Here is a 24,430-nt window from a genome sequence, read left to right as displayed (position 1 = left end):
TGTACAGAACTTGACACATTACTTACAAAGTTATTTCTTCAATTAAATTTCTGGTCATAGGGTCGCATAGAGTAATACAGCATGGAAATGGACCCTTCAGTCCAACTCATCCATGCTAACCATGGTACCCACCAAGCTAGTCCCATTTGCCTGCGTTTGGGCCATGTCCCTCTAAACCCCTCCTATCCACGTCCACGTACTTATCCAAATGTCTTAAATGTTATTATTGTACTTTCTCTGGCAGCTTATTCCATATACTCACCACTCTCTGCATGAAGTTGCCACCCCTCAGGTCCCTTTTAAATCTTTCACCTCTCACCATAATCCTACGCCCCCTAGTTTTTAGTTTTCCTTCCCTGTCAAAAAGACCATGTGCATTCACTCTATCTATACCCCCTATGATTTTATACACCTCTTTAAGGTCACCCCTCAGTCTCCTATTGATCCAAGGAATAAAGTCCTAGCCTGCCCAATTTCTCCCTATTACTCAGGCCCCCAAGTCCTCGCAGTATCCTCATAAATCTTCTCTGCATTCTTTCCAGTTTAATGATGTCTTTCCTATAACAGGGCAACCAGAACTGTACACAATACTCCCAAGTGTGGTTTCACCAATGTCTTGTATAACTGCAACACAACTTCCTAACTCCTGTACTCAATGCCCTGACAAAGGCCAATATGCCAAACGCCTCTTTCAACACCTTGTCTACCTGTGACGTCGCTTTCAGGGAACCATGTACTTGTATGCCCAGGTCTCGCTGTTCCACAACACTCCCCAGGGCCCGACCATTCACTGTACAAGTCCTACCCTGGTTTGACTTCCCAAAATGCAGCACTTCACACTTACCCAAATTGAAAGCCATTTGCCAATCTTCAGTCCATTTACCCAGCTGATCTAGACCCCCTGTAATTTTTGATAACCTTCACTGTCTACAATGCCACCCCTTTTCAGTGTCGTCAGTGACATCCGCATGGTGTTAAATATTCTGTTTGATTTCAGATCTGAGCTACATTTAAATAAAAAGACAAGTCTTTTTCTTGAAAGTTCTGATTTATAAATTTACAAGTGTAACTACTGGCTCATTGTCATACTTTACCATCTCCCTGTAATTATATAGCTTAACCCTAAGGGGTATAAATGCCTCACAAGCAAGTGACTCAAAATGACCATGACATCCAATGTCTAATATTCAGTTCTATTAACCATAACAGAGTACATTATCGGGTGCTGATGGTGGAAAATCCAGTAGTGCTTGTTCTGCAGCACAATCTAGAAAAAACTAACAGTTTCAGGAGTTTGTCTTGTTCTCTGTTGCTCTGCCTAACTGAACTATAGCATATAGATTAATAAAAGAATGAACCCTATTATTTACACATAATTAAAAAATAACTTGCTGCTAAATTGTAATTGTTCAATTTAACTGCACTGTTACTAAACTTTACAGTTTTACTTTTGTCCACACTTGTATTTTTAAAAAGAAACCACTTGCTTTTGACAGACTGCTTGGGCATCTTTCATTGTATTCCCAGCATTAATAATATCCTCAGGTTCAAAGGTCATCATGGCTTGCATTTCCAGTATTGTGGCATAAGTCAAGGAGTGGTACATGCTGTCTTTGGCTCTGTAAAAATATAAAAGTATATGGAAACAGTCAATATTAAATATTAAATCCATTTTAGCAGCTTCCTCCCAACTTTATTGGTTAAAGTACTTTGAATTAAGCCATTAGTTGACATGGATGCATTTTCAGGAAGAAAGGGTTGTATAACTATCTTATATGACAGTAGTTTAATAAATATTAAAACCACAAAATGATAAACCATAATCATGTGCCCATCCCAGCAAAAATTTTAATTTTCATTTTTGCTTACTTACAGTTCTAAGCACTTTGGTGAATTTTAAGTATTAAAGCAAAAGTATATTGGTACAAAGTATGACATATTACATACAAAGTTATTTCTTCGATTAAGTTTCTGGTGTTCAATATTTTGTTTGGTTTCAGATCCGAGTAACGTTTAAATAAAAGACAACTGTCCGTCAGAGATGTACACAGATTGAAAGTAACACATTTTTACTGTCATATTGTTAATATCGCTAACTTAACCTATTTTATGGATTGCATTGGCCACTTTCTCACCAGTGTGCAGTGCTGGCCTGTATATAATCACTTTCACCCCTGGCTCTTCACAAGATGGTGTTATGGTATCACGAGTTGCACAGACTTGAAGAAGTGGCTGTGCTTTTCTGACAAGCCACATAATGGATTTGTGTTTCATTGCATGGATGTCACACAGAAATACCAATCACTATGATTTACAATTTATGCTTGAAGATCTTTTCTAGTTGGATCCTTGACTGAAAAGAGAAACTGATCTTCTCAGTACAGAGGCATAATGGATATCCTCAGATAGAGCACCCACATTCCCAGTAAAATGTACAAAAGGGTTCATGGTTTTTAAATCCCATCTCTAAGAACATTGCTTGTCTGGACCACAACACACACAAAATTTATAATTCCAACTAATTATCATGACTTTAGCAACCATCCAGCACTAATGGGACTGTTTATTAGTACAGCTAGTATTAGTTTAAATTTACTGATTAAATCCAGCCTGGGTCCCTTATGGCTGGAATCATTCCACTGGCCTCAGGAGCTAGTAGGAAGCCATGGCTGATCATGGGTAAAAGCATGTACCAAGGTTTTACAGGGCAGCACTGGAGACCAGATGGAGAGGATGAGAAGTCTTCTACCTGTAGGAAGCCAAGAGGCCAAGCCCTCCAGGCAAACAAGAGCAGTGGCAGGAGACAATTCAAGGGGTCAATCCTGATGCAGGGCAGAAAAAAAAAGTCTTATGATCTCAGAAGTGCAGTTAAGGTCACATGGAACTCCCATCTCCCACCAGTTACACTGCAAGCCTCAGACATTGCTCTCACCTACCAACAATCTTTATCAGGATTCTGACCTAACTTTGTATGCCCCACTAAGTCTTCACACTTTTATCGCTACACCAACATCACAGGCAGACAACACCAACTGTGGGCACACTTCCCTCTTTCCTGCAAAAGATGATCCAAAGCAGCAACAGCAATCTGGCAGGGAACATGCATAATGCCAATAGCCCACCTTCCATGAGGACACACCTATTGGCCATCGCAGAGTTATAGCTAGCTGTGAGACAAGTGCATTGAAAATGATTCCATGCTTTTTCCTAATCCTCCAGCTCACATTCCACCTCCCCCTGAATACAAACTGCAGATGCTGTAAGTCTGCATCTTTTAATTGCCACTCTCCCGTCACCATAACCCCACCCTGGTGCCTTTCTCCTTTTAGGTGGCCAAGGGCTTGGTGGTGGCTCAGCACCAAGACAGCAATGATGCAGGGACTGGTCACTCACTTTGACACTTGCAGCCACCAGTTCAGTGTAGGGTAGCTTGGGGGTGGGAAGTGCAAGCAAAATTGTAAAAAAAAGTCTTTAGGTTAAACAAGCAACGACACTGGCCCTCTCTGTACAAAACCTCCTAAATCTATCTTAACTTTTGAAAGGAAAATAATGAAACAACAGAAAAAATGTTTTACCATCTGACCTCAATTTTCTCACAAACAGAGGATTTGACACAAGCTAGTCAAATGCCGGCTCTACTGTATTTACGTCTTTGAGGAGCAATGTACATTGCCTATGGTTTCTTCTTACAAACAGTGATTTTTCTTGGTTGTCACTTTGAGGACACTGGAACAGTCTCTCTATAGTCTGTTGCACAAGGGCATTAGCACAGTGACAAAACTGCTACTGTTAACTCAGGGCTGGTCTGCAGCAGCTGTGAGCGTGGAGCAGGAACAAACAACACACTCCCTTGTGATACTATTCGATGGAAACAGCAGGAGCAATGCAAAAGGACCCAATTTTGAGGCAAGTGTATAAACACACATCAAGTGATGGACTGGTAAAGACACAGATCTGAAAGAAGACACAAAGGCATTTCATCTAAGAAGCTATTAATTGTCCATAGATCTAGACTGCACTAAATGTTGCCGAAGGGCATTGAAACCAAAACAAAATTATGGAAGAACTCCGATAGTCATAATGAATATGAAGGCAGAGACTACAGGAATTGTCATAGATAAAGCTATAGAGACCTAGCCAGTAGATGTCAGGATTTCAGAATACAATTCCCTAAAGCACCACTTAGAAATTCTTATTACAGCATTCCAGCAGGTCCATATACATTATTGTGAAAGACATGTGGATAATTTGTAGTATTAATTACCACCCCTTCAAAGTGATTAAAAGCAAGGCAACTGGGGTTATGAACCACCACAGAATACACCCAAGAGGGACTAAGATGTACCTTCGGCACACAGTCTTTAAGAAGTCGTATCAGATAATGGCCCACAGTTTAGGTCATTTAAATCTGAACAATTCATGAATAGCAAAGGAATAAAGCATTACTTCACTTTTCCTTACCATCCAACTTCAAATGGGGGAGAGGAAAAGTCCTGAATACACGCTGCAGATGCTGTAAGTTTGTATCTCTTAATTGCCAATTTTGATTTTTAAGAGCAAAGGTTGATTTGCATGGGTAAACGAGGCACTCAGAAAACGAGTAACAGAAGGTCAAATGACCTTCGGAATGAAATATTGACTTGCAACATTTCTTCCAAGTCAAAGAACAATGCCACACTCTCAAAAGGATATACTTCAGCAGAAATGCATGGGTGACTCAGGACACAGCCAAGTCTTATTCAGCCAAGTTTGGAACAAAAAAATGGAGGAATGGCAGTAATCACCACAATACATCTCACAGCAAGAGGTGCAGACTGCATGATAGAGTCTGTATACCAAGACTCCAATCAGGTCATAAATGAGAAGCCAGGATATTGGGTCTAGTTGTAATTATCTTGAGAAGGTTGGTGAGAACTTCAGAAAAACTCCAGGCAGACCACATGATTCTAGTGCATGATACCTTGGAGAACCATGAAGATGACTGTGAGATTGAAGATGTTCCTGAAGTAAAACCCAGAATTTCAAGAATAATCAACACATAATATTTCTGATGAGGGTCAAGATGAGACAACTTGCCAAGTTCAGGGACGGGAGATACTCTATCAACATCTGGTGAATCTACAAATTCAATGGAAGTACACAAGGACTACTCACAGATCACAGTGCGAAAACCTGTAACACAGTTAAATCCGTTTACATTCTTTTTAAAAAGTAGTGGAGTGAGTTGGAGGGGGGCAGCAGCATATTGAACGTATTACTGATTGTGAACAATAATTGTTGCTATCACCCTTTTAAAAATTGTGTCATGTCAACAAGTGCTCTCTGGGCTGCAACAATGTGTATAGAGAGTTCCAGAGCCTGTCTATGCAGAGCCCATGAATAAATGTTGTTTGAGTTCCTCAGGTCTCATATTTTTGTACACTCTGCAATAGACTTTGTTGTTACAGATTAAGAACTCACTGAACACAAACTATAGAGGGTGTTTTTTTGGGTTGTATTAGGGCTCATCAAAATCATGTATTTGTTGTTATTAAAAATACTTCAGTCAAGAGATGCATCAACTTTTAGACTTCATTAAACAACTACATTTAAATCAGTATTAGTAAAGATGTGCACATTCAAAGTCATTTTAACATTAAAATTTACCACACTACTTGGTCACCATTGCCACACCACCAGCCAGTGTATTCACAAAACAAATGGAATTGCTCAGTAATCTGTGCTTGCATCTTATTAAACCCTTGGCAAATCAAACAAAAAGTTCAATGTTAAATGATTATGAAATCTAACCATCAGCCTATCCTTAGTATTAAACTAAACTACAATGGAATGAATTAATTGATTTTAACATATTGTGTGCAATTTACAGTGAAAGGAATCTTTTCATATCAGTCTCTGGCTAAGGTTAACCTTTTTTCAGGCAACTGGTTTTTGCTTTTCTTCAGGTTTCTTTTTTTCAAGCTCTATTTGGCCAATTCCACCTTAGTGTACACATATTCTTGGATAGCTGGAAATGTTATGAGGATATCAGCCAAATCACTGTTGATTAAAATGACAGAACATAAAAGGGAAGGGCTCAGCTCAGTTCTGCATGGTTGCAGATTGTTAATCACATCTCTGTCAGCTCTCTGTTCTAACTAAAGTGGATTTTTTGCTTTGCAAAGTGAAGAACAGAAAGATGAAACACAAAACAGGCTGAGAACCCAAAAAGAGCCCAGAGCTTTATTAGATAATAATTTTTTTAGACTATTATACAGCAAAGGCAATTTGTTTAATCAATAATCTGTTCATAGAACTTGGAAGCCTGGGTAGGTAACTATAGTTCTTTATATTGCTGTAGGCATACATCTAAGCCTCCCTTATAAATGGGCCTGGAGTATTTTATAGACTCAGCAATCCTGAATTAATGAGAAAATTCAAAATTAACTAAATGGAAAGAAACATGAATCATCACGCCTCCAGCTACAAAGGAATTCAAACCTACCAAAACGATGCACTTTGTAGAATTGATGGCACGCACTCCTATTTAACATCTAGAATTTTCATTTAAGAAAGGATGATCGGATGCTAACTGCTTGTATCAGATGACAGAATTGAAATAAATTTAGGAAATCACATTCTGTAGATCCACAGTGAGGTACCAATACTCCATTGCAATGAGGAGTAGGCACATAGATGTGCAATGGAAGTGTTACACACAGTATAATGGGTGTTCCTCAGAAGTAATAATGTTAAATTAACTTTGAGTCCACTAAGCCCCTTTGACCAGATGCAGTCCCGGATTTGGGATCACTTGATGCAGAAAGTGAAAGTGATGGATTATTTATGCTATCACCTATCACAATCACAGAAAGTCAAGTTTAATTCTCCATACCTCAATAAATAAATAAATGAGGATGAGCTCCCTGAATATCCTTCAATCTCTATCGCAGAAAGAGACTATGCTAACAGAACAAAGTCTCTAAGTCTTCATATTCTCCTGACTCTAAAGGTGAACAACAGCCCAGATGTTCTGAAGAAATATTTGAATGGGAATCATAGTTGCAAGAGAAAACATAAGAAATAGAAGCAAGACTAGGCCATTTAGCCCTCATTCAACTAGATCATGGCTGATCTCATACCTTAGTAATTTTTTTTGTATTGTACTAACCCAATATCCTTTAATGTCCAAAAATGATCAATTTCTGTTTTGAATATACACAGCGACTGAGCCTCCTCAGCCTACCTGTATAAAGAATTCCAAAGAATCACTGCACTCTGGGTTTGAAATTTCTCTTAGCTCTGTCCTGAGTGGCCAAACTTATTTTAAATTCATTTTTGCGGATCTGGCACGAATTGTCGCCCATCTCTGAGTAACCTTGACCCGAATTGCTTACTAAACCTTGTCACCTAACAGTCAACACATTGGCGAGTTTGTAGTCACATGTAGACTAGACCAGGTAAGGATTGCAGATCTCTGTCTGAGGGATAGAGATCTGCAATCCTTGTGAACGAAATGTTTTATTTTAAATAGCAATGCCTTAGTTGTTTCTATTGTTTCGATTCAAGATCCTGGTTCCAGATTTAACTAAATAATTTACAATCAATATAATATTCTATTATGATTACTCTTCTCTAAAACCCTGTTAACTAACAGATTATTAATTAAGAGACACGAGACACTGCAAATGCTGTAATCTGGAGCAAAAAAACACACTGCTGGAGGAACTCAGCGGGTCAGGCAGCATCTGTCGAAGCAAAGGTATAGTTGCCGTTTTGGGCCGAGACCCTACATCGGGACTGAGAGTGCAGAGGGGAGATAATCAGTATAGAGAGGCGAGGCAGGGGCTAGCAGGCGAAAGGTGGAACCAGGTGAGGAGGGGGATGATGGGCAGATGGAGCCAGGTGGTGGAGGGGAGCAGTGGAGTTGGGAGTAGGTGGCTGGTGGGTGGTAGGTAAAGTGGGAAAGAAAAAAAAAAAGGGGCAAAAAGGTGCAGATGGAGTCAGGTGTGGGATGAGGAGAGAGGAGGAAGAGGGAAACGAAACTAGCTGATGGGGGTGGGGGAGCTGGGAGAACTTCGGTGGATCAGAAGGAGAGAGAAAGGAGCACGGGGGACCGGGTTACCCAAACTTGAAAAATTCAATGTTCGTACCACTGGATTGGTATATGAGATGTTATTAATTAACCCTTTCTCACTGCACAGTTTGTGATCTAAAAGAGCATGTTTTGGTTCCTCAGCATGCTGTTGTAGAAAACCATCTCTTATACACTCAATGAATTTGTTCCCCACTTACTTGTGTAGATTAAAGCTCCCCCTTGATTTTGTATTACCCCCGTTACATGTGCTTCTAATTTCCTGATTCATCCCATGCCCAACATTAACATTACTGTTAGAGGCCACTGCCAAATCCCACCGATGTCTCTTGTCTTTTGCTGTTTCTTCACTCCCCCAAACTGATTCCACTTGATTTCTGAGCTAAGATCTTTCCCCTTCCTGAATTTATTCTATCCTTTATTAACAGAGCTCCTTTTCCTCTCTGCCTTCCTCTTCCAAAAATATCGTGGAATATTTAATTCCCAACCTTGCCATTTTGCAACTATGTCTCTGTGATGGCTATTAGATCACACTCACTTATTTCTGTTTGAGTTATGCGTCTATCATACTACAAAATCAGTGTGTATTCAGACTGCCTTCAGTTGGTGTCTTTTTACCGTTTTCCTGATCCCTATTGGAGCTTGTAGTCTTATGCTTTTGTACTTTGTCCTTTCCTGGCACTTTCAGATTATCATTTATCTGGGTATCCTGAGACACAAATCGTTGTGTAACAGTGGGCTTGACGGGCAAGTAACTAGTGAGCTCAGGGGGCTTGCTGCTCAGTGGAAAATTCAGGCCAATACTCTGAAGACTTGAGCCCCAATTTCACAATGTGTGCAGGAGATGCTGACTGCCAAGCCCAAGCAGAAGCAGAGCACATGGAGATGATTGCACCCAGTTTTCTGGAGTCATGATTAAACAAAGCTGTCACACCTAACTTTCTTAACTCTTCAATTCTCCTCCTCATGAGGGCACCACTGGAATTCCAATCCTGCCCACTCTAATTGCCATAAACAAGAAGAAGAAGGAAAATGGTGGTAAGAAACAAAATTGTAATAATAATTAAGCCTCATCAACAACTAAAATGGCAGAGATGATAGTGACCAAGGTACACTTTTCCTCCACCCTTTTGTAACTTCAAGCCTTTGATATGGTTAACTAGGACATCATCCTCAAACAACTAAGCGGCACTGTTTGTGACTGTCTCAAGGATTAGAAGGTTCAGAAGCCTCAAGTAGTATAATCTCTTTCAGAAGAAAATTACTCAGTACAAGGAATATGCACATGTTCATGTACTGGTGTGAAGCTCAATTTGAACCAATTGATATATTTCCTAATACTATAAAGCCTGCTTTGGACAGGTAAAGTGACCTATTGTAACCTAGATTATGGAATTTGTTATCTTAAAATCCATTCCTCAAATCATGCTGCTAACTATTTGTGCTTTTGTCAGCAACTTTTTCTTACACTGACAACTTGGTAACAGTTTTCATAAATAATTCTAATGAAGATTTTGTTCTCTGCTGAACTGAATTAGTTAAATCTGGATCTAGAAGTCACCTGTGTAAAAGGATTAATCAGTTACTGAAGTTCACTGTAGCTGTCTCCTGCCTCGTATCAGTCTGTAAAATGAATAGCATTCATTGAATAAGCTAGACCAGCTTTATTCCAAACAATGTTCTGCTGAAGGAAAGATATGGAAAAAATTCAATAAAATAGGGTATACAAACTCGATTGTGTTTTGAAGAAGAAACAGACTTGTTTAAGCAGAGTACCTCATAGTGATATACAAGTATCTGCTTGTTGAATTCCATACAGACCAAATGAATGCCCATGAAACTTAACATTTAGGCACTGCATTCTTTTGCTAAAGAAGAAATACTTTGAAGATGGGTTTTAGCAAAGAGAAGATTTTAATGGTTCGATAACTAAATAAACAGAGCCTGGGATTTGGGCCCTTTCTTTGAATAATTTAGTAACAAGCAACCCCATATTATGGGTGCAGGAATCTCTCTGCTCCAGGGACCTAGGTTCACTTCCTACCTCTGACGTTGTCTGTGTGAAGCATGCACTTTCTCGTGATCAAGTGACCTTACTCGCACTTCCATTTCTTCTGTTGCCATGTTCCCAAGTCCTGCTCCCCAGCAGTATCGACATCTGCTGTAATGTCAACCAGCCCCTGCCCAACCATGTTCAATCCACCCTTGTAATTCAGACAGCCCAACCTATCTTAATCCCAAAATCCAAATTCCTCCTGATGACATCTAGATTCCCAGTGACATCAGACTTGCAGATTGCCTTCCCACCAACAGACAGGCAACTGCCATTCTAGTTAGTTATCAGATAGAAACTCCCATAAGCCCCATACTTCAAAAGCATTTCAGAAGATGCCCTGGCAGCAAATCCTTCCATAACCTTTTAACTCCACTCTCTTCCTGGGTCCAAGTGAAGGTCTGGACCATGATGTTATTCTTGCTGCAAGATAAATGCTGTGACATTTAATTTTATGTTTCTGAAAAAAAAATGGGTTGGCAGACATTTAATAAGAAATAGAACACAATAGGATAACATAATGTAAGGATGCAACCTCACTGAGAGGCTGAAATGACCATTGTAAACTACTCTCCTGTTGTTACATTAATAGCTCTGAAACTTTTAAATATTGAATATTTGTTAAAATATTTACTAACAAAGTAAACAACAGATAAATATTCAACATATAAAAATATACATTTATAGCTAAGTAAATATATTAAAGGAAATCTCTATGTTCAAAAGTTTAATGTATTTATCTTGATTTAAAATACTGCCTTTGTGAAAAGTCCTGAAATCAAAACTGAACTTAGACTGTTTTTCATGACCCAAAGATTCTGTGAGCGGCTCTGGCACACTAAGCACTGCCTGATTGAAATTAGTTAAACTCACCACAGAATGGGAACCAAACCTTGAGTCATGCAGTCCGCATGATGCAGAACTACATAGACTTGTGCAGGTGAATTCATTGCCAGCTTATTATTAAACCAAAGTAAGGAAAGTGGAAGTTGCCATACAACTGAATATAAAAGTTTGGAACAAGGAAAAGTGATTCAAAATTACAAAAATTAGTTTGTGATAACTTTACTTTCACTAAATCTTCTGTAATTTCCTGCAAGTGTAAAAGGAAGGCATCCCGAATTTTTCCTCACCTGAAATATAACCACACTTCTACTATAAAGCCCCATCTGGGGGCAGACTCTGTTAACATAGGTGACAAAGTAAAAGGGGTTTATGTGCTGGAAAATATTCTTATTTTATTTTCTATCTGCATCAATTTTTTATTTTTATTTTCAGTTCTCGTTCTTGTGCACCACATACTATTTCTTGAAATGTTGAAACAGTAACAGCAAAGCTTCCTGAAGGGTAGAGCTGACTGCCCATTATTGGGCAAGTTACCCAGTAATTAATGGGAGGTTAATTTTTAACTACATTACTGATCTTTATTGTATAGCTGAGGCATGCTAGCCAACCAGAAGGCTGTAACATGACACTTAATCTAACTCAGATGCCTCTGTAGTTAGTTCAAAGACTGGAATGCAAGTTTCCAGAATAAGCCAGTAAATGGGAGGCTAGCACACCCTTCAACAGGTATGCATGTAGCAAAATGAATAGCCTACACAGCTTAACAGGTACTGCTGGGCATTATTCTTATTTTCCTATATACATCGTAACATATCCCAATAGGTTCAGTTTAATGATTTGTCTACATTTTCCTTTTTAACGGTTTGCTTCTGCTTTTAATAAGAGATGGTCATGATAACTCATTTGGAATAAATGGGAAATTAAACAAATTCAAATCAGAAAGGATTTTCAAGCAAACAGCAAAGTGCTGTTAATGTCATATGACCAAAAGCTGAAATGATCATTGACTCATGTTAGGTTTCATGTCACTGCAAACCCCACTGTCCTTTATATATTGTCTCCATTTTCCAGGTAGCAGGACAAAATATACACAAACAGCACCTCATATCAAGGAAGTCTGTAATATTTGTTCTGTCGCTGGATAATATTGGGGTACAATACTGGTGGACACATTTCTTTCAGTGTAACACTGGGGTTCAGGTTTGGAGGGTACAGGTCCGTCCCAGTATAACACTGGGTGGGTGCAGACCTGTCCCTGTATAACACTTGGGTACAGTACGATCGCTGCATAATATTAGCGGTGGTGATGTGATGCAGCAGTTGGTGTTGTTGTCTCACTGCTCCAGGGATTCAGGTTTAATCCTGACTTTGGGTGCTGTATGAGTGGAGTTTGCACATTCTCCCTATGTCTACGTAGATTATTTCTGGGTGAGCCGGTTTCTTCACACATACTGAAGAAGTGCTGGTAGGCTCTGTGGCCACTGAAAATCTCCCCTGGTATCAATGGATGGCAGGAGAATCAGGGGAGTTGATGGGCATGCCAGAGAAAATGGGTTATGGGGAAGTTAGTGAGGGAATAGGACTGATGGGCTGAATGGTCTCCTTCTATGTTCTATGAAATGTTAATTTTTCTCATATTTGTCAACGTTAATCTAAGGTAATATATCACCTGGTTTCTGGAAAGGATATTATCGTCCCAATTGAAATGATAATATATTCACAAATCTCACTTATTATGAGAAGAGTTCTATTTATTCAGAAGAATCTAATGATTTCATAATGCTGGAATTAGAATTTACTTGCACAACCTGGTGGCATTTCCTTCAAGGGAAAAAATGAAAGAGCTCAACACAATGACAGTATCTCCACCCTTCTGTGAGGCACAAAAACACACGAAGGCCTGAATCTCAAGGCAAAGGTTAAGAATGCTGTGACGCAATCCTTTCACTGCTCTGTTAATGTAACATGCATTTCTTCAGATGTTGGCAAATGTTCCTACATTGACAATTGCAGATAGATGGTTTCAAGTCAAATTACTACCTTTTCTCATTATATAACTTTGCTGTTTTCCTACAAACCTACAATTTTCTCAGGCAAGGGGTATGGAATTCCAAAACTATTATTTTATTGAGATTGAATCTCATCCAACTTCTGGCTTAGCCTGGACTATCTTAAACGCTACTCTATGCACAGAATTGTGTCTGGAATTTTCTACATAGAAAACTTCAGATTTTATTTGTTTAAACATGGGGAATTATCCAGGGAAGGCCAAATATTCATCCAATTAAACCAGGAAATAGAACAGTATTTTCTCAGTTTATTTTGATATTATGCTTTCACTTGCAAATAAGATGTGTAAACACTGTTACCTTAGAACATTCCATCATTTTCATTTGATGGAAAATGGAAGGATCACCCTATATCCCAAATAAGACTACATCGCAGGCTGGACAGTTAATAAAACTTGAGGAAGAATCAGGCCACATACAAACCCCTGTTATGTAAGAAAACCATAGGGTAGGTGAACTACACAACCACCAATCCATCGCAAGACTAGTAACTACGTGACAATCAGAGCATCTCCATGCAAAATCTATTCAAATGCCGACTGAACCAAAATTAGTTCCTGGGGATAAGATCTTAGCCGGCAGTTTGGGAGAGTGAAATTATATTGTAGAAATGACTGCTAGCCTGGTGAGCTAGAGACAAATCATCTGCGGCTAAGCTGACACTACTCCCACTTCAGAATCAGAAGGTTGCGGATTCAAGTTCCACTGCAGATTTGAGCATAATAATCGAGACTGGCACTTCAGAGGGAGTTATCCCAATGTCCTGCCTGGTATTTATCTCTCAAGTAATATCGCAAAAATCGATCATGTAGCCTTTATTATAATTTTGTGTGTGGAACTGTGCCATGTGTAAATTGGCTGCCAGGCTTCCTATATTAGTGACTATACTTCAAAAAAAATTTATTGCCAAAGTACTTTGGGATAACATATAGATGCACACATTCCTTTTCAACAGTTTAATATGCTTGTGGTTAACTGTATTCCTTTAAACTCAGCAAAAACCATTATGAAGTTAGGCTGCTAGGCTTCACTACTAGGTGGAGGTCAGCAGTTTGATCACCAAGGTGATCACTAAGGCAGACAGAAGACAACACAAAGATGACAAGGAGGAGATTTTAAGCAAGATTTAAAGTGCTGAACACAAATTAGTTATTCAGCCAAGGAAGTTATAGGGAAGCATGGTGTTTCATATTTTCCATTATGTGTCGATAAATAATATTGATTGAAACAAGTGAATCTAATCACAGATGCTCTATTATACCAACGCAGTAAAATAAAACACCTTGATAAACTGCATTAAGCCACACATCAGCCATGTTTGTTCAGTCCATCCTTGTAGACACTGAAGTTATGAACAAATGTATAGTTCAGACTTATGAAGGTAGCATTGTTACAGTCACAGATCAAAATGCTCTATTGTTTCAAGAGTTATAGGGTAATAAATATGACTATTCACATAAATAATCTATAATACCAATAGGAATAACTCTCAGCAGATGTTAAATTGCAATTAGTACTAGTTTGTCTTTATAGGCAAAACAATCTTTTTTTAAAAAATGATAGGTATGTTTCCTCATCAACCTTCCAATCTGTCACAGCCCAGTCTAAGTGCCAATCAAAACTGGGAATCTTATCTAGATCTGTCACCTGAAGTTACCACTGTTTCTAAACTGTTTAATTTTAAAATAAATTTTAGTATATTTGACATTTCACTTGATTAAAAATTTGCTTTAATTCATATTTCTTTAATGTTGGCCTTCATCTTTTTCTCATCCACAGATGCCTCTTGGTAGCATCTGAAAATGCACCATGCACATCAATAACACTCAGCTCACCCTCACCACTACCTCTTGGCCTCTCATCTGTAATGCACTTATCTAACTCCTCATCCAGCATCCAAAAGTGGATGTGCAGAAATTTCCTCCAATTAAATACAAGAAAAGACAAAACCATTGTCTTCAATCTCCCCTACATTTTTATTCCTAGTCAGCATCTCCATCTTGCTCCCTGATAACTGTGTCAAGATGCACCAGACTTCTTGAAATCCTGATGGCCAGCTGAAAGCCAATTAGGGTTCTGACGACATAAATCTGCAAACTTCCAGCTCCATAAAGTTCCCATTTCTGAACCTAAATGCCTTTGCAACTGAAAATCACATCCTTTGCTTTATTAGTTCTTAACTTGACTATTCCTGCATCCTTCTGTTCAACCTCCCATCTTCTACCCTCCATGATTTCATCCAAAAGTCTGTACTTGCACTGTAACTGACACCAAATCACATTCATCAAAGTGCAGACCGACATAGATTGGCTTCCAACAGGCAATTATTATCAGGCCTCCATTTTCAATTTCTCATCCATAATTTCAAATTCTTTACATCTATGTAAATTAATCTAGCCTAAAAGACTTGTGAATTTGTGTAATTATATCCTCTCACACCTCACCAACTTTAATCGTACCACTGCTGATGACTGAACCTTCAGCTGCCCCGAGCTCTGAAATGTCCTCCTGGACCTTGTGCCTTTTTCTCATTTTCTTTCCTATGCTCCTTAAACCTGCCTCATTGGTCAAGCCGTTGATCATCTATTTTGATTTTTCCTTTTCTCCCTTGGTTTCAAACATGGTGTTATAACATGCCTTGGATAAAGTGCCTCAGGCACATAAATACAAGGTATTGCCATTGTTTTCCTGGGAGAATGACGTGGTGACAAATGAGGCAGTACACATTAGATGATAAATGAAACATTAGGAGAGCATGGACAGTTCTCTAACAAAACAATCCAGCTAAGTAATCTGATCAGAATCAAATGTTACTCACTTTGAACGGAGCTTGGCCAAAGCATCTTCAAATCTGTTGCTTAGAAACAAGTCCAGAGCCGCCACACATTCATCCAATGATGTTTTTAAGTCTGTTTTAGATGACCTGCTCAAAAGATTTTAAAGATTAACCAAAATTACCAATAATACAAACTACACAGACATTGTCAGAGACAAAAAATTCTGCAGATGCTGGAATCTGGAGCAATACACAAAAAGTGCTGGAGGAACTCAGCAGGTCAGGCAGCATCCACGGAGGGAAATAAACAGTTGATGTTTTGGGCTGAGACCCTTCATCAGGACTGGAAAGGAAGAGGGCAGAAGCTAGAATAAGAAGCTGGGGGGAGGGGGAGAAGTACATGCAGGCAGGTGATAGGCAAGTTCAAGTGATAGGTGAGTTCAGGTGAAGGGGGGAAGGTAGGTGGATGGGGGAGATGTAAGAAGCTGAGAGGTGACAGGTAGAAGAGGCAAAGGGCTGAAGGAGGAGGAATCCGGTAGGAGAGGGCAGTGGACCATGGAATAAAGGATGGTAGAGGGGAGGAGAGGAGATGGGCAGGTCATCAAGGTGGGGGAAGGGAGCCACAGGAATAAGGGAAGTCAAAGGAGTGAGGGTGGGGGGGTGGAAGAAAAAGAAGGTGGGGGGGGGGTTACCAGACATCAGAGAGATCGATGTTGAGGCCATCAGGCTATAGCTCCCTTCCCCTGCCCGTCTCTTCTCCTCCCCTCTTCCGCCCTTTATTCTATGGTCCACTGCCCTCTCCTACCGGATTCCTTCTTCTTCAGCCCTTTGCCTCTTCTACCTATCACCTCTCAGCTTGTTACATCTCCCCCACTCCCCCACCCACCATCCTTCTCTCACCTGAACTCACCTCTCCCCTGCCCGCGTGTGCTCCTCCCCCTCCCCCCCCCTTCTTATTCCAGCTTCTGCCCGCTTCCTTTCCAGTCCTGATGAAGGGTCTTGACTGTTTATTTCCCTCTATGGATGCTGCCTGACCTGCTGAGTTCCTCCAGCATTTTTTGTGTAGTACACGGACATTGTATCTCCTTGAAAGTCCTGATTATGATTAAAATGTTATTGTAAAATGTAACATCATATTTTGTATTTAAATTCTGAGGCTTGCAATTAAATTATAATTAATACCAATCACTGATATCTGATGCCAGTTATTATATGATGAAATATTTAGAATAAATTGCTCTACTCATTTGAGATCCTGAAAAACTGAGTTAGTATTTTAGGTTATTTATGGAAGTTTAAAAGTAATGAAGACTATCTGATGGAGATCATTCACTGCTATATAATGAATGCAAAATGTCCATGTCTTAAAATACTATATTAGTGTTTGAGGCAGAGTATTTAATCTCCATGTAAACATTACAAGGATAAACATCAGTGCAATGTTTCTTTAAAGTTTGTGCTTGGGACACTGACAAGGTAGCCCAGAGTCAACCACATAATGGGAATCTGAAGTCATGTATAGGCCGGACAAAATAGATTCCCCTCTATGAAGAGCACAAGTGGCTTTCGAAGAGACAGCACCTTTCATGTTTACTCTACTGGTTTGGAAACCAGCACCCATCAGTGTGTGCCAATTTGGCTGATCAGAGCTGCGTAAATGCGATCAGAGTCTCAAAGCCGGGAATGTTGGCTGGGGGAGGATGCTGACACTAGAGAATTGTGTGGACAGAGCATAACTGGTATCTTTTCAGTGCTTTGATGTGCCTGCTGTAGGTTGCCCCCGTCCCTGAAATATAGAGGAGAATCAGGATCAGTAAACCATGAACTCAGTGATGGATTGGAGGTTTTTGGTCTTTGAAAACTTTCTCCTCAGTCAGCTGGAAGCTATACCTGCGCACTAGAGGTGCTGTGAATTTCATCAAGTGTCTGCATTAGCTCCTGAGGTATGAAAAGTGATCCACATATTCCAGGGTGTCATTGTGGATCTTGATTGTCCAGGTGTGGCATTGTGCCATGATCACAGAACTGTGCCTCAGAATGCATCAACAATAACTCTCAACGGAAAACCCCAAAAGCCACTGCCCTGAATACATGCAGGGTCTTAACCCAAAACGTCAACTATCCTTTTGCCTCCATAGATGCTGCCTGACACACTGTTCCTCCAGTAGTTTGGTTTTTTTGTGATCTTAATTTATAACACTTTGCTACCTCAAAAGGATCTGGGTTGAAGTACGATCCAAACTGCCTTTGCAAACAAGATATAAGTAACTTTCTGCCCTGACATTACTTCAGAACCAACTTCTGCAAGCAAAGTCATTTCCTCATTGCAAAATTAAATGCAACACTTTCTTAGCATTGTCTTCCACCTTACCGCCACCACTGGCCCTGAAACTCATCTCCATTCTCTCCATGTAGGATGTGAATGATTCACAAATCATGTTCTGCACGCCAGGCTGCCTATGAAGCCTGCATGTGCTCCAACTGTTTTTTTAAAAGAATAAAAACAGTGCCATGGCCTCTTGTACACTTTCACTTTAGCAAGGACGTTACAGACTGATGCTACCCATTTTGCTTCAGTTGTCACTTGAAAATCATTTGAAGCAAATTTAAAAGTGACCAATGCTTTTGCAGCTCTCCCCCTCTCCCTCTGAGCTAATTCATCATCCCCATGCAACTGCACTCACTCGGCAGCTTGGGGCCATTTTTGCTGCTTTTACCTCACAACCATGGAGATCCCACACCCCCCCCCCCCAAACGAGTGCCACAATGAGCATAATCTATAAGCAATCCTTTGAAGACACAATGATGATTCCCCACCACTCCCCCACCCCCCAAACAGCTTTGCTTTCCAGTTCTGATCCATTCTGCTATGAGTGCCGATAGGTCTCAATCACAATAATACCTACAGGACACCAGGAGCTTCCAAACAAGGGCATGTACTTTATGCTGGTCTAACAACAAAGCACAGCAACACATGGCCTTTACATGTTATATACAGATGATACCATCATATTGTATAATCATATGATCTACGTACATAACACAAATAAACCACATTTACAGTCAAAAACCATCAATTGTGACCATCCAAAGGAAAGAAAAGTTAAGATCTCGTGCTAAATTTTTATACTTCTTGTATTGCTTCCCATTGCAGGTGCCTGGGCTGGTTTACACGATTTAATGATTCAATCAGCTGCAGTTCTCTAGATTCAGCTCAAAAACAATTTGCAGGACTTTTTGGACTTTGCAGATTGCTGTCTGGTACTGTTGGATAACTGAAGGAATTATTCAGCCTTTACTTGTGCAGTCACTGCTTCGCCTCTCCTTCAAAATTCAGAACTAATTGTAATTAGTTTATCATCATCACATGTACCAAGCTACAGAAAAAAAAACTTTGTTTTGCACGCCATCCATACAGATCATTTCAAAACATAATTACAACAAGGTAGTAGAAGGAAAAAGCAACAAATGAATGCAGAAATTAGTGCTACTGTTACAGAGAAAGTGCAGTGCGGACTATAGGGGGCAAGGGCCACAACAAGGTAGATCACGATGTTGAAAGTTCATCTTTATCATACAAGAGGTCCAATCAGTTGTCTTATTACAGTGGGATACAAGCTGTCCTTGAGCCTGGTGGTGTGTGTTTTCAAGCTTTTGTATCTTATGCACAACGTACAGGCTCTACACATTTCATCCACCCAGCTGTCCAGTGACATGCAGACACCTTACATTATGCTCTCCAGGGTTTACTCACACCTCAGACATATCTTAATTCATTGATCACGTGAATCACCACACACAAACAAATAAACTGTTTCATAATCCCCACTGCATCTTCCAGGGTTCACTTGTTTGGTTTGAAATTAACATCAGGTAAAGTTGTTCAACAGACTGTAAAGACACATTTTAGTACAAGTTGCCACAAGCAACACCATTTCTAGTAACAGGTCTGTGCAAAAGTATAAAAGCATCAAACCATAGTATAGGCAGTGGGAGGTGAGCTAGTGTCTGTGCAGTCCACGTTCCTACATGTTACTATAGTTATGGCTAATTTCTGCACCACCCAGCAAGCAGCCTTTACAGCAACAACTTGCTTCATTCAAAACATAGCTCAAGCTACTCATGGAGTTAAAATAGAAATGCAAATATATTTCATACCTCCTACCTCATTAACCACTGGTGTGCAGAAATAGACATTAGACCAACATAATTGCTATTTTCTTTTGGACAATTAGATACTTTAGTCCATTTTCTAATTTACCTGCATTTTAATTAAGCAGATTCAATTTTGCCCAGAAATTGTTAGAATTACATTTAGAGCCAAAGTCAATTTGAATAATACTCCCTGTCATGTCAACAACAAAACCTCATGGATTGGTTTTCACAAATCCTATTCAAGGAGCTCCCAACTGGTGTCAAGAATATTCTTTCAGTAAATACCCCAAATGATTGCTTGTGGTAACCTTTGTATTTACTGCGACATTCCTTGGATATACCCATTTTTGTTCTCCAAATCCATTTCCATTTCTCCCTCTCTTGAACCTTATTCTTATGTCTCCATGAAATCTTCATGGCTCACTATTATCATTTTTCTCCTTATTCCCTTAGTCCAATTCAGTCTCCATCTCATATGTCTTACTTTATCTCTGTAATATCTTTTGCCCAACGTTTTCTTATATTTACCCCCCCCCCCATTGTGCTCTCCCATTCAATGATATTGCTGCCGCTCTGTCATCACAGCGTTTTATATTTCTGTTTGGCCTTGCACAATCCTTTATTCCTTTTTCTTTTGACATATTCTCCAGAGATTTCTCTCCCATCTTACCGTGCATATGTCCACTCTTGTCTCTGTCTCCATTTTTTTTGTTGATCATAACCTCTCTAACAATACAAATATTGTCTCCACTAAATGGCTGCATGGAACATTTTAAAATTAGCAATCAGTCTAGAGAAAGAGTTAAGGCAATGCCATATCTGTGGCAGAGAGGTGTCTGCAACACTGGGTGGGGTAGGGTGAGTGAGGGTTGGGACAAAGAGCAGACAGAGCACTGGAAGTAAGGTAACAAGTAGGATTCCTTCATTAAGCTGAATCAATCCAACATCTCCCTGTCACCACTGTGGATGTACCTCCACCAGATGTACTTCAGCGGCTCAAGGTGGTGTCATAACATCATCTCATCAAGGGCAATGAACACTGGCCTTGCCAGCAATACAGATAACCCATCAGTGCATGTTAAAACACTAAACTGATGGCGTCTCAGGTGAGGAAACAGTAGGGGTGACTGAAAGACCCAAACAGTGAACCAAGTAGCTGGGGACAAAGTTAATAAAGGTATGATTCAAGGAAAGCAATAAGATCATGGCAGAAAGTGTAGAGAAAGTTCTGGATGATTAGTGATGTTGGTTGGGGTGGTGGAATGACTGGTAAGGGGGCAAGAAAGGAGCAGGAAAATAGAACTTATTTCAGTGAGCAAATAACTTATGGAGTGAATGCAAGCTTATAATATTAATTCAATAAAATAAATATTAGATGCATTTCTTTCAGGATGTGGAAGCTTTAGAGAGGGTGCAGAGGAGATTTACCAGGATGCTGCCTGGATTGGAGAGCACGTCTTATGTTTAGGTTGAGTGAGCTAGGGCTTTTCTCTTTGGAGAGAAGGAGGATGAGAGGTGACTTGATAGAGGTGTACAAGATGATAAGAGGCATAGATCGAGTGGACAGTCAGAGACTTTTTCCCAGGGCGAAAATGGCTAACACAAGGGGGTATAATTTTAAGGTGACCGGAGGAAGGTATAAGGGGGATGTCCGAGGTAAGTTTTTTTTTCACACAGAGAGTGGTGGGTGCGTGGAACTCACTGCCGGCAGAGGTTGCGGGGTCAGATACATTAAGGACATTTAAGAGACTCTTAGACAGCCACATGAATGATAGAAAAATGGAGGGCTATGTGGGAGGGAAGGGTTACATAGATGCAGGATAAAATGTTGGCACTACATCGTGGGCCGAAGGGCCTGTACTGTGCTGTAATGTTCTATGAAATGTGTATTTGGTATTTAAGTAATTTCAGACAAGCAATATGGTGATAGTAACGTGTTGGGGAGCAAACAGTGATTTTGTAGCCTTGTTTCCCTGGGGTTTCTTCTCCTTATTTCCAAGTCTATTGTTGATTAAATAATATTGATTTTCATGATCAGTGAAATGTCTGTTATTGTTGGATCATGCAATACCAAGAATGGTGGATGGTGCACGAGATGAACTTTGGTCTTGCTATGTTCTTAACTTGTGTGAATCTGTAGCTCTTGTTTGAATATGGGCCAAGTTTGTGAACAATTTCAGATCCTTTAGCAGATCTTGAACTCCAGAATCCCACACTTTCACCACACCCTTGGGTAGCATTGTGTAAATCCTGACCGAAATCCTTGCAAAATACACAATGTTAAAACATGCATGAAGAACAACATACAGTTTACCCTCAACAGCATTTTGAAACTATCATCAAATTAAAGATAAATTCCAAAATAAAACCTGTACAGAGGATACACCTCCCTGCTTTCACTGTGATTAAACAATGACTGGCAATGTCAAAATCCCCATTTTTAGCTTATCCATCTGATTGTGACTCAGACAGCAAAAGGCCATCGGACTGATCAACGACAAGGGTCAAATAACCCAACCTTGCTTCAGCTTGGAGAACAATTTACAATAGTCTCCCAAAGCAGTAGCAAAGTTACACATGCTCAAAGCCTGCAGTTTTAATAATCAGCTGAATAATGTGGACCCACACGTGGACATTAACATTTGACTGTGAAGGCTAGTGCTTGACAGATTCTTTTTAACAAGCAATTCTCAGCTAAAACTTACTAGTTGTAAAATTTCTTTGCTTAACTCTAATTTGATTCACAAACGCTTAGTTCTGAATCAGGTTCAAGGAACTGAAGAGGCACAGAAATGAAACAGGAGGACAGGGAATCACCTGTGAAAGAGCAAGTCACAGTAAGCTTCAAAGTAAACACCAAAAAGAAGCACCTGAAGTTAAGCTGCCTCAACAGAAGAAGCTCAAGTAACTCAGACGGGTAAATTGGGAAGAAAACAGATAACTATGCTACTGGAGGAACAAAGGGACACTTTTTGTAAAAAAAAATTAATAGAACATAAAATAAAAATTTCCAAATGATGGAATGCAACAAAACGAGAAATTCTTGAATGAGTAAAACAATAAAATAAGATTTTTAAAAATCTAAATTGAATATAAAAATCAAGAAGTGAAAATAGAAGAAAAAAGATCTTATCTAAAACATAAGACAGGCGGATTGGCAAGTCAATTTGCCATTGTAAATTGTCCCTAGTGCGTCGGTGAGTGGTAGAAGTTGAGCGGAGTTGATGGGAATTGGTAGAGAACGTGGGAATTAGTGTAACTGGGTGCTCGGGAGTCAGCACCAACTCGGTGGGCCGAACGGCCTGTTTCCTGCCGTGCGTCTCTACGTCTGTAAACAACGTTAAACCAGTAATGTAAAAAGATCAAGGAATTATAAAGTGTATATAACAAGATAAGAGCAGTTAAAGTAAGGACAAGTTGGAGATGGGGAAGGAATTCTCCCGGAGCGGACTGTGTTCCAGTGAAACAAATGTTAGAAGTAGACAACATGACTGTCAGTGTGCATTCCGGATCATGTTCAAAGAAGAATTAATAAAGTTTACAATTCGGGTTTACACTTGGCATCATCTAGCCTGCATGCGTAAATACAGAGAAGTAATGTAATCCGAGGACTTTTCTGCAAAGGAATCAGCAGAGGCAGTTCCAGGGCGAGCGGTGGTGAACAGAACCGAACCGCTGCCGCCGGCCGCGACTCGCCGCTCACCTCAGCTTGGACCCGCTCTTCTGTTTCCAGAGCGATGGGAGGTTCGTGGATGCGGACATGGATTTAGAAGAGCGGTCCAGTTCCTGAGAGCGGATCACGGGGATGAACTCGCGTCGTCCTCAAACTTGGAATGATTCCTTTCGCGCTGCTTCCTACGGCTGGGGCGAGTGACGCCGGGATGTCTCAGCTCATTGCGCACATGCCACTCCCAGAAGACGCCTTTGCATTAGATCCCACCCTAGTATTCATGCTGGCGGCAGAAACTGGTTTCTGAACCGAAAATATTTTAAAAACAAAAATATCCCAAAGTTTCTGGATAAATGTTTACATGAATCAAAATCACAATTAAAAATGTACGTCCTCCAAGGCTGCCCTTCCAGCAGAAAAGGCTCCCACTTTGTAGAGATTTGGGACGGTCTGTTTGTCTTTGCTTGCTCGGAACACAAAGGCCCCGGTCAGATCAGGAATTCAGGAAGAATGTCTTCAACTAGAACATGGTTAGAATGTGGAAGCTGCAATCACATGAGCGGCTGAGGTTAACGACACAGAGAGAAAGTGGAAGGAATGGTGGAGATAATGCGCACACAGTTTACTGAAAGGTTGGGGAAAGGTAATGTGGAGAATAAACTGCAGCTGGGTCAAGTGACCAGATTCCTTTCTGTAGGTTTTACATTGTACGTAATATATTGCAACAGCAAAGCCTGCAAAGTGCACAGTATCTCAAGGGTAACAACCTGTTGGAGGAACTCAGTGG

At 40.1% G+C, this 24,430-nt stretch overlaps 1 protein-coding gene across 2 annotated transcripts in view; it reads right to left on the bottom strand.

Moving 5' to 3' along the window:
* Positions 1-24,082, bottom strand: part of ttc39a (tetratricopeptide repeat domain 39A) — a 71,429-nt gene extending 47,347 nt beyond the window's left edge. Inside the window, exons 1-4 of one of the 2 annotated variants that reach the window (XM_052012315.1) lie at positions 23,677-23,688; positions 15,861-15,965; positions 13,343-13,467; positions 1,488-1,619 (exon numbers count right to left, since the gene is read on the bottom strand). In XM_052012315.1, the coding sequence (XP_051868275.1) occupies positions 1,488-1,606 (119 nt within the window). In that variant the 5' untranslated portion in view covers positions 1,607-1,619; positions 13,343-13,467; positions 15,861-15,965; positions 23,677-23,688. Of the gene's footprint in view, positions 1-1,487; positions 1,620-13,342; positions 13,468-15,860; positions 15,966-23,676 lie in introns of both variants that reach the window. The other variant, XM_052012314.1, reaches the window with a different exon arrangement.
* Between the last annotated feature and the right edge of the window lie 348 nt (positions 24,083-24,430).

This window comes from Pristis pectinata, chromosome 3 (assembly GCF_009764475.1).
Source record: "Pristis pectinata isolate sPriPec2 chromosome 3, sPriPec2.1.pri, whole genome shotgun sequence".
In the NCBI taxonomy this organism is placed as follows: domain Eukaryota; kingdom Metazoa; phylum Chordata; class Chondrichthyes; order Rhinopristiformes; family Pristidae; genus Pristis; species Pristis pectinata.
This window is presented reverse-complemented; position numbering and strand designations above follow the sequence as displayed.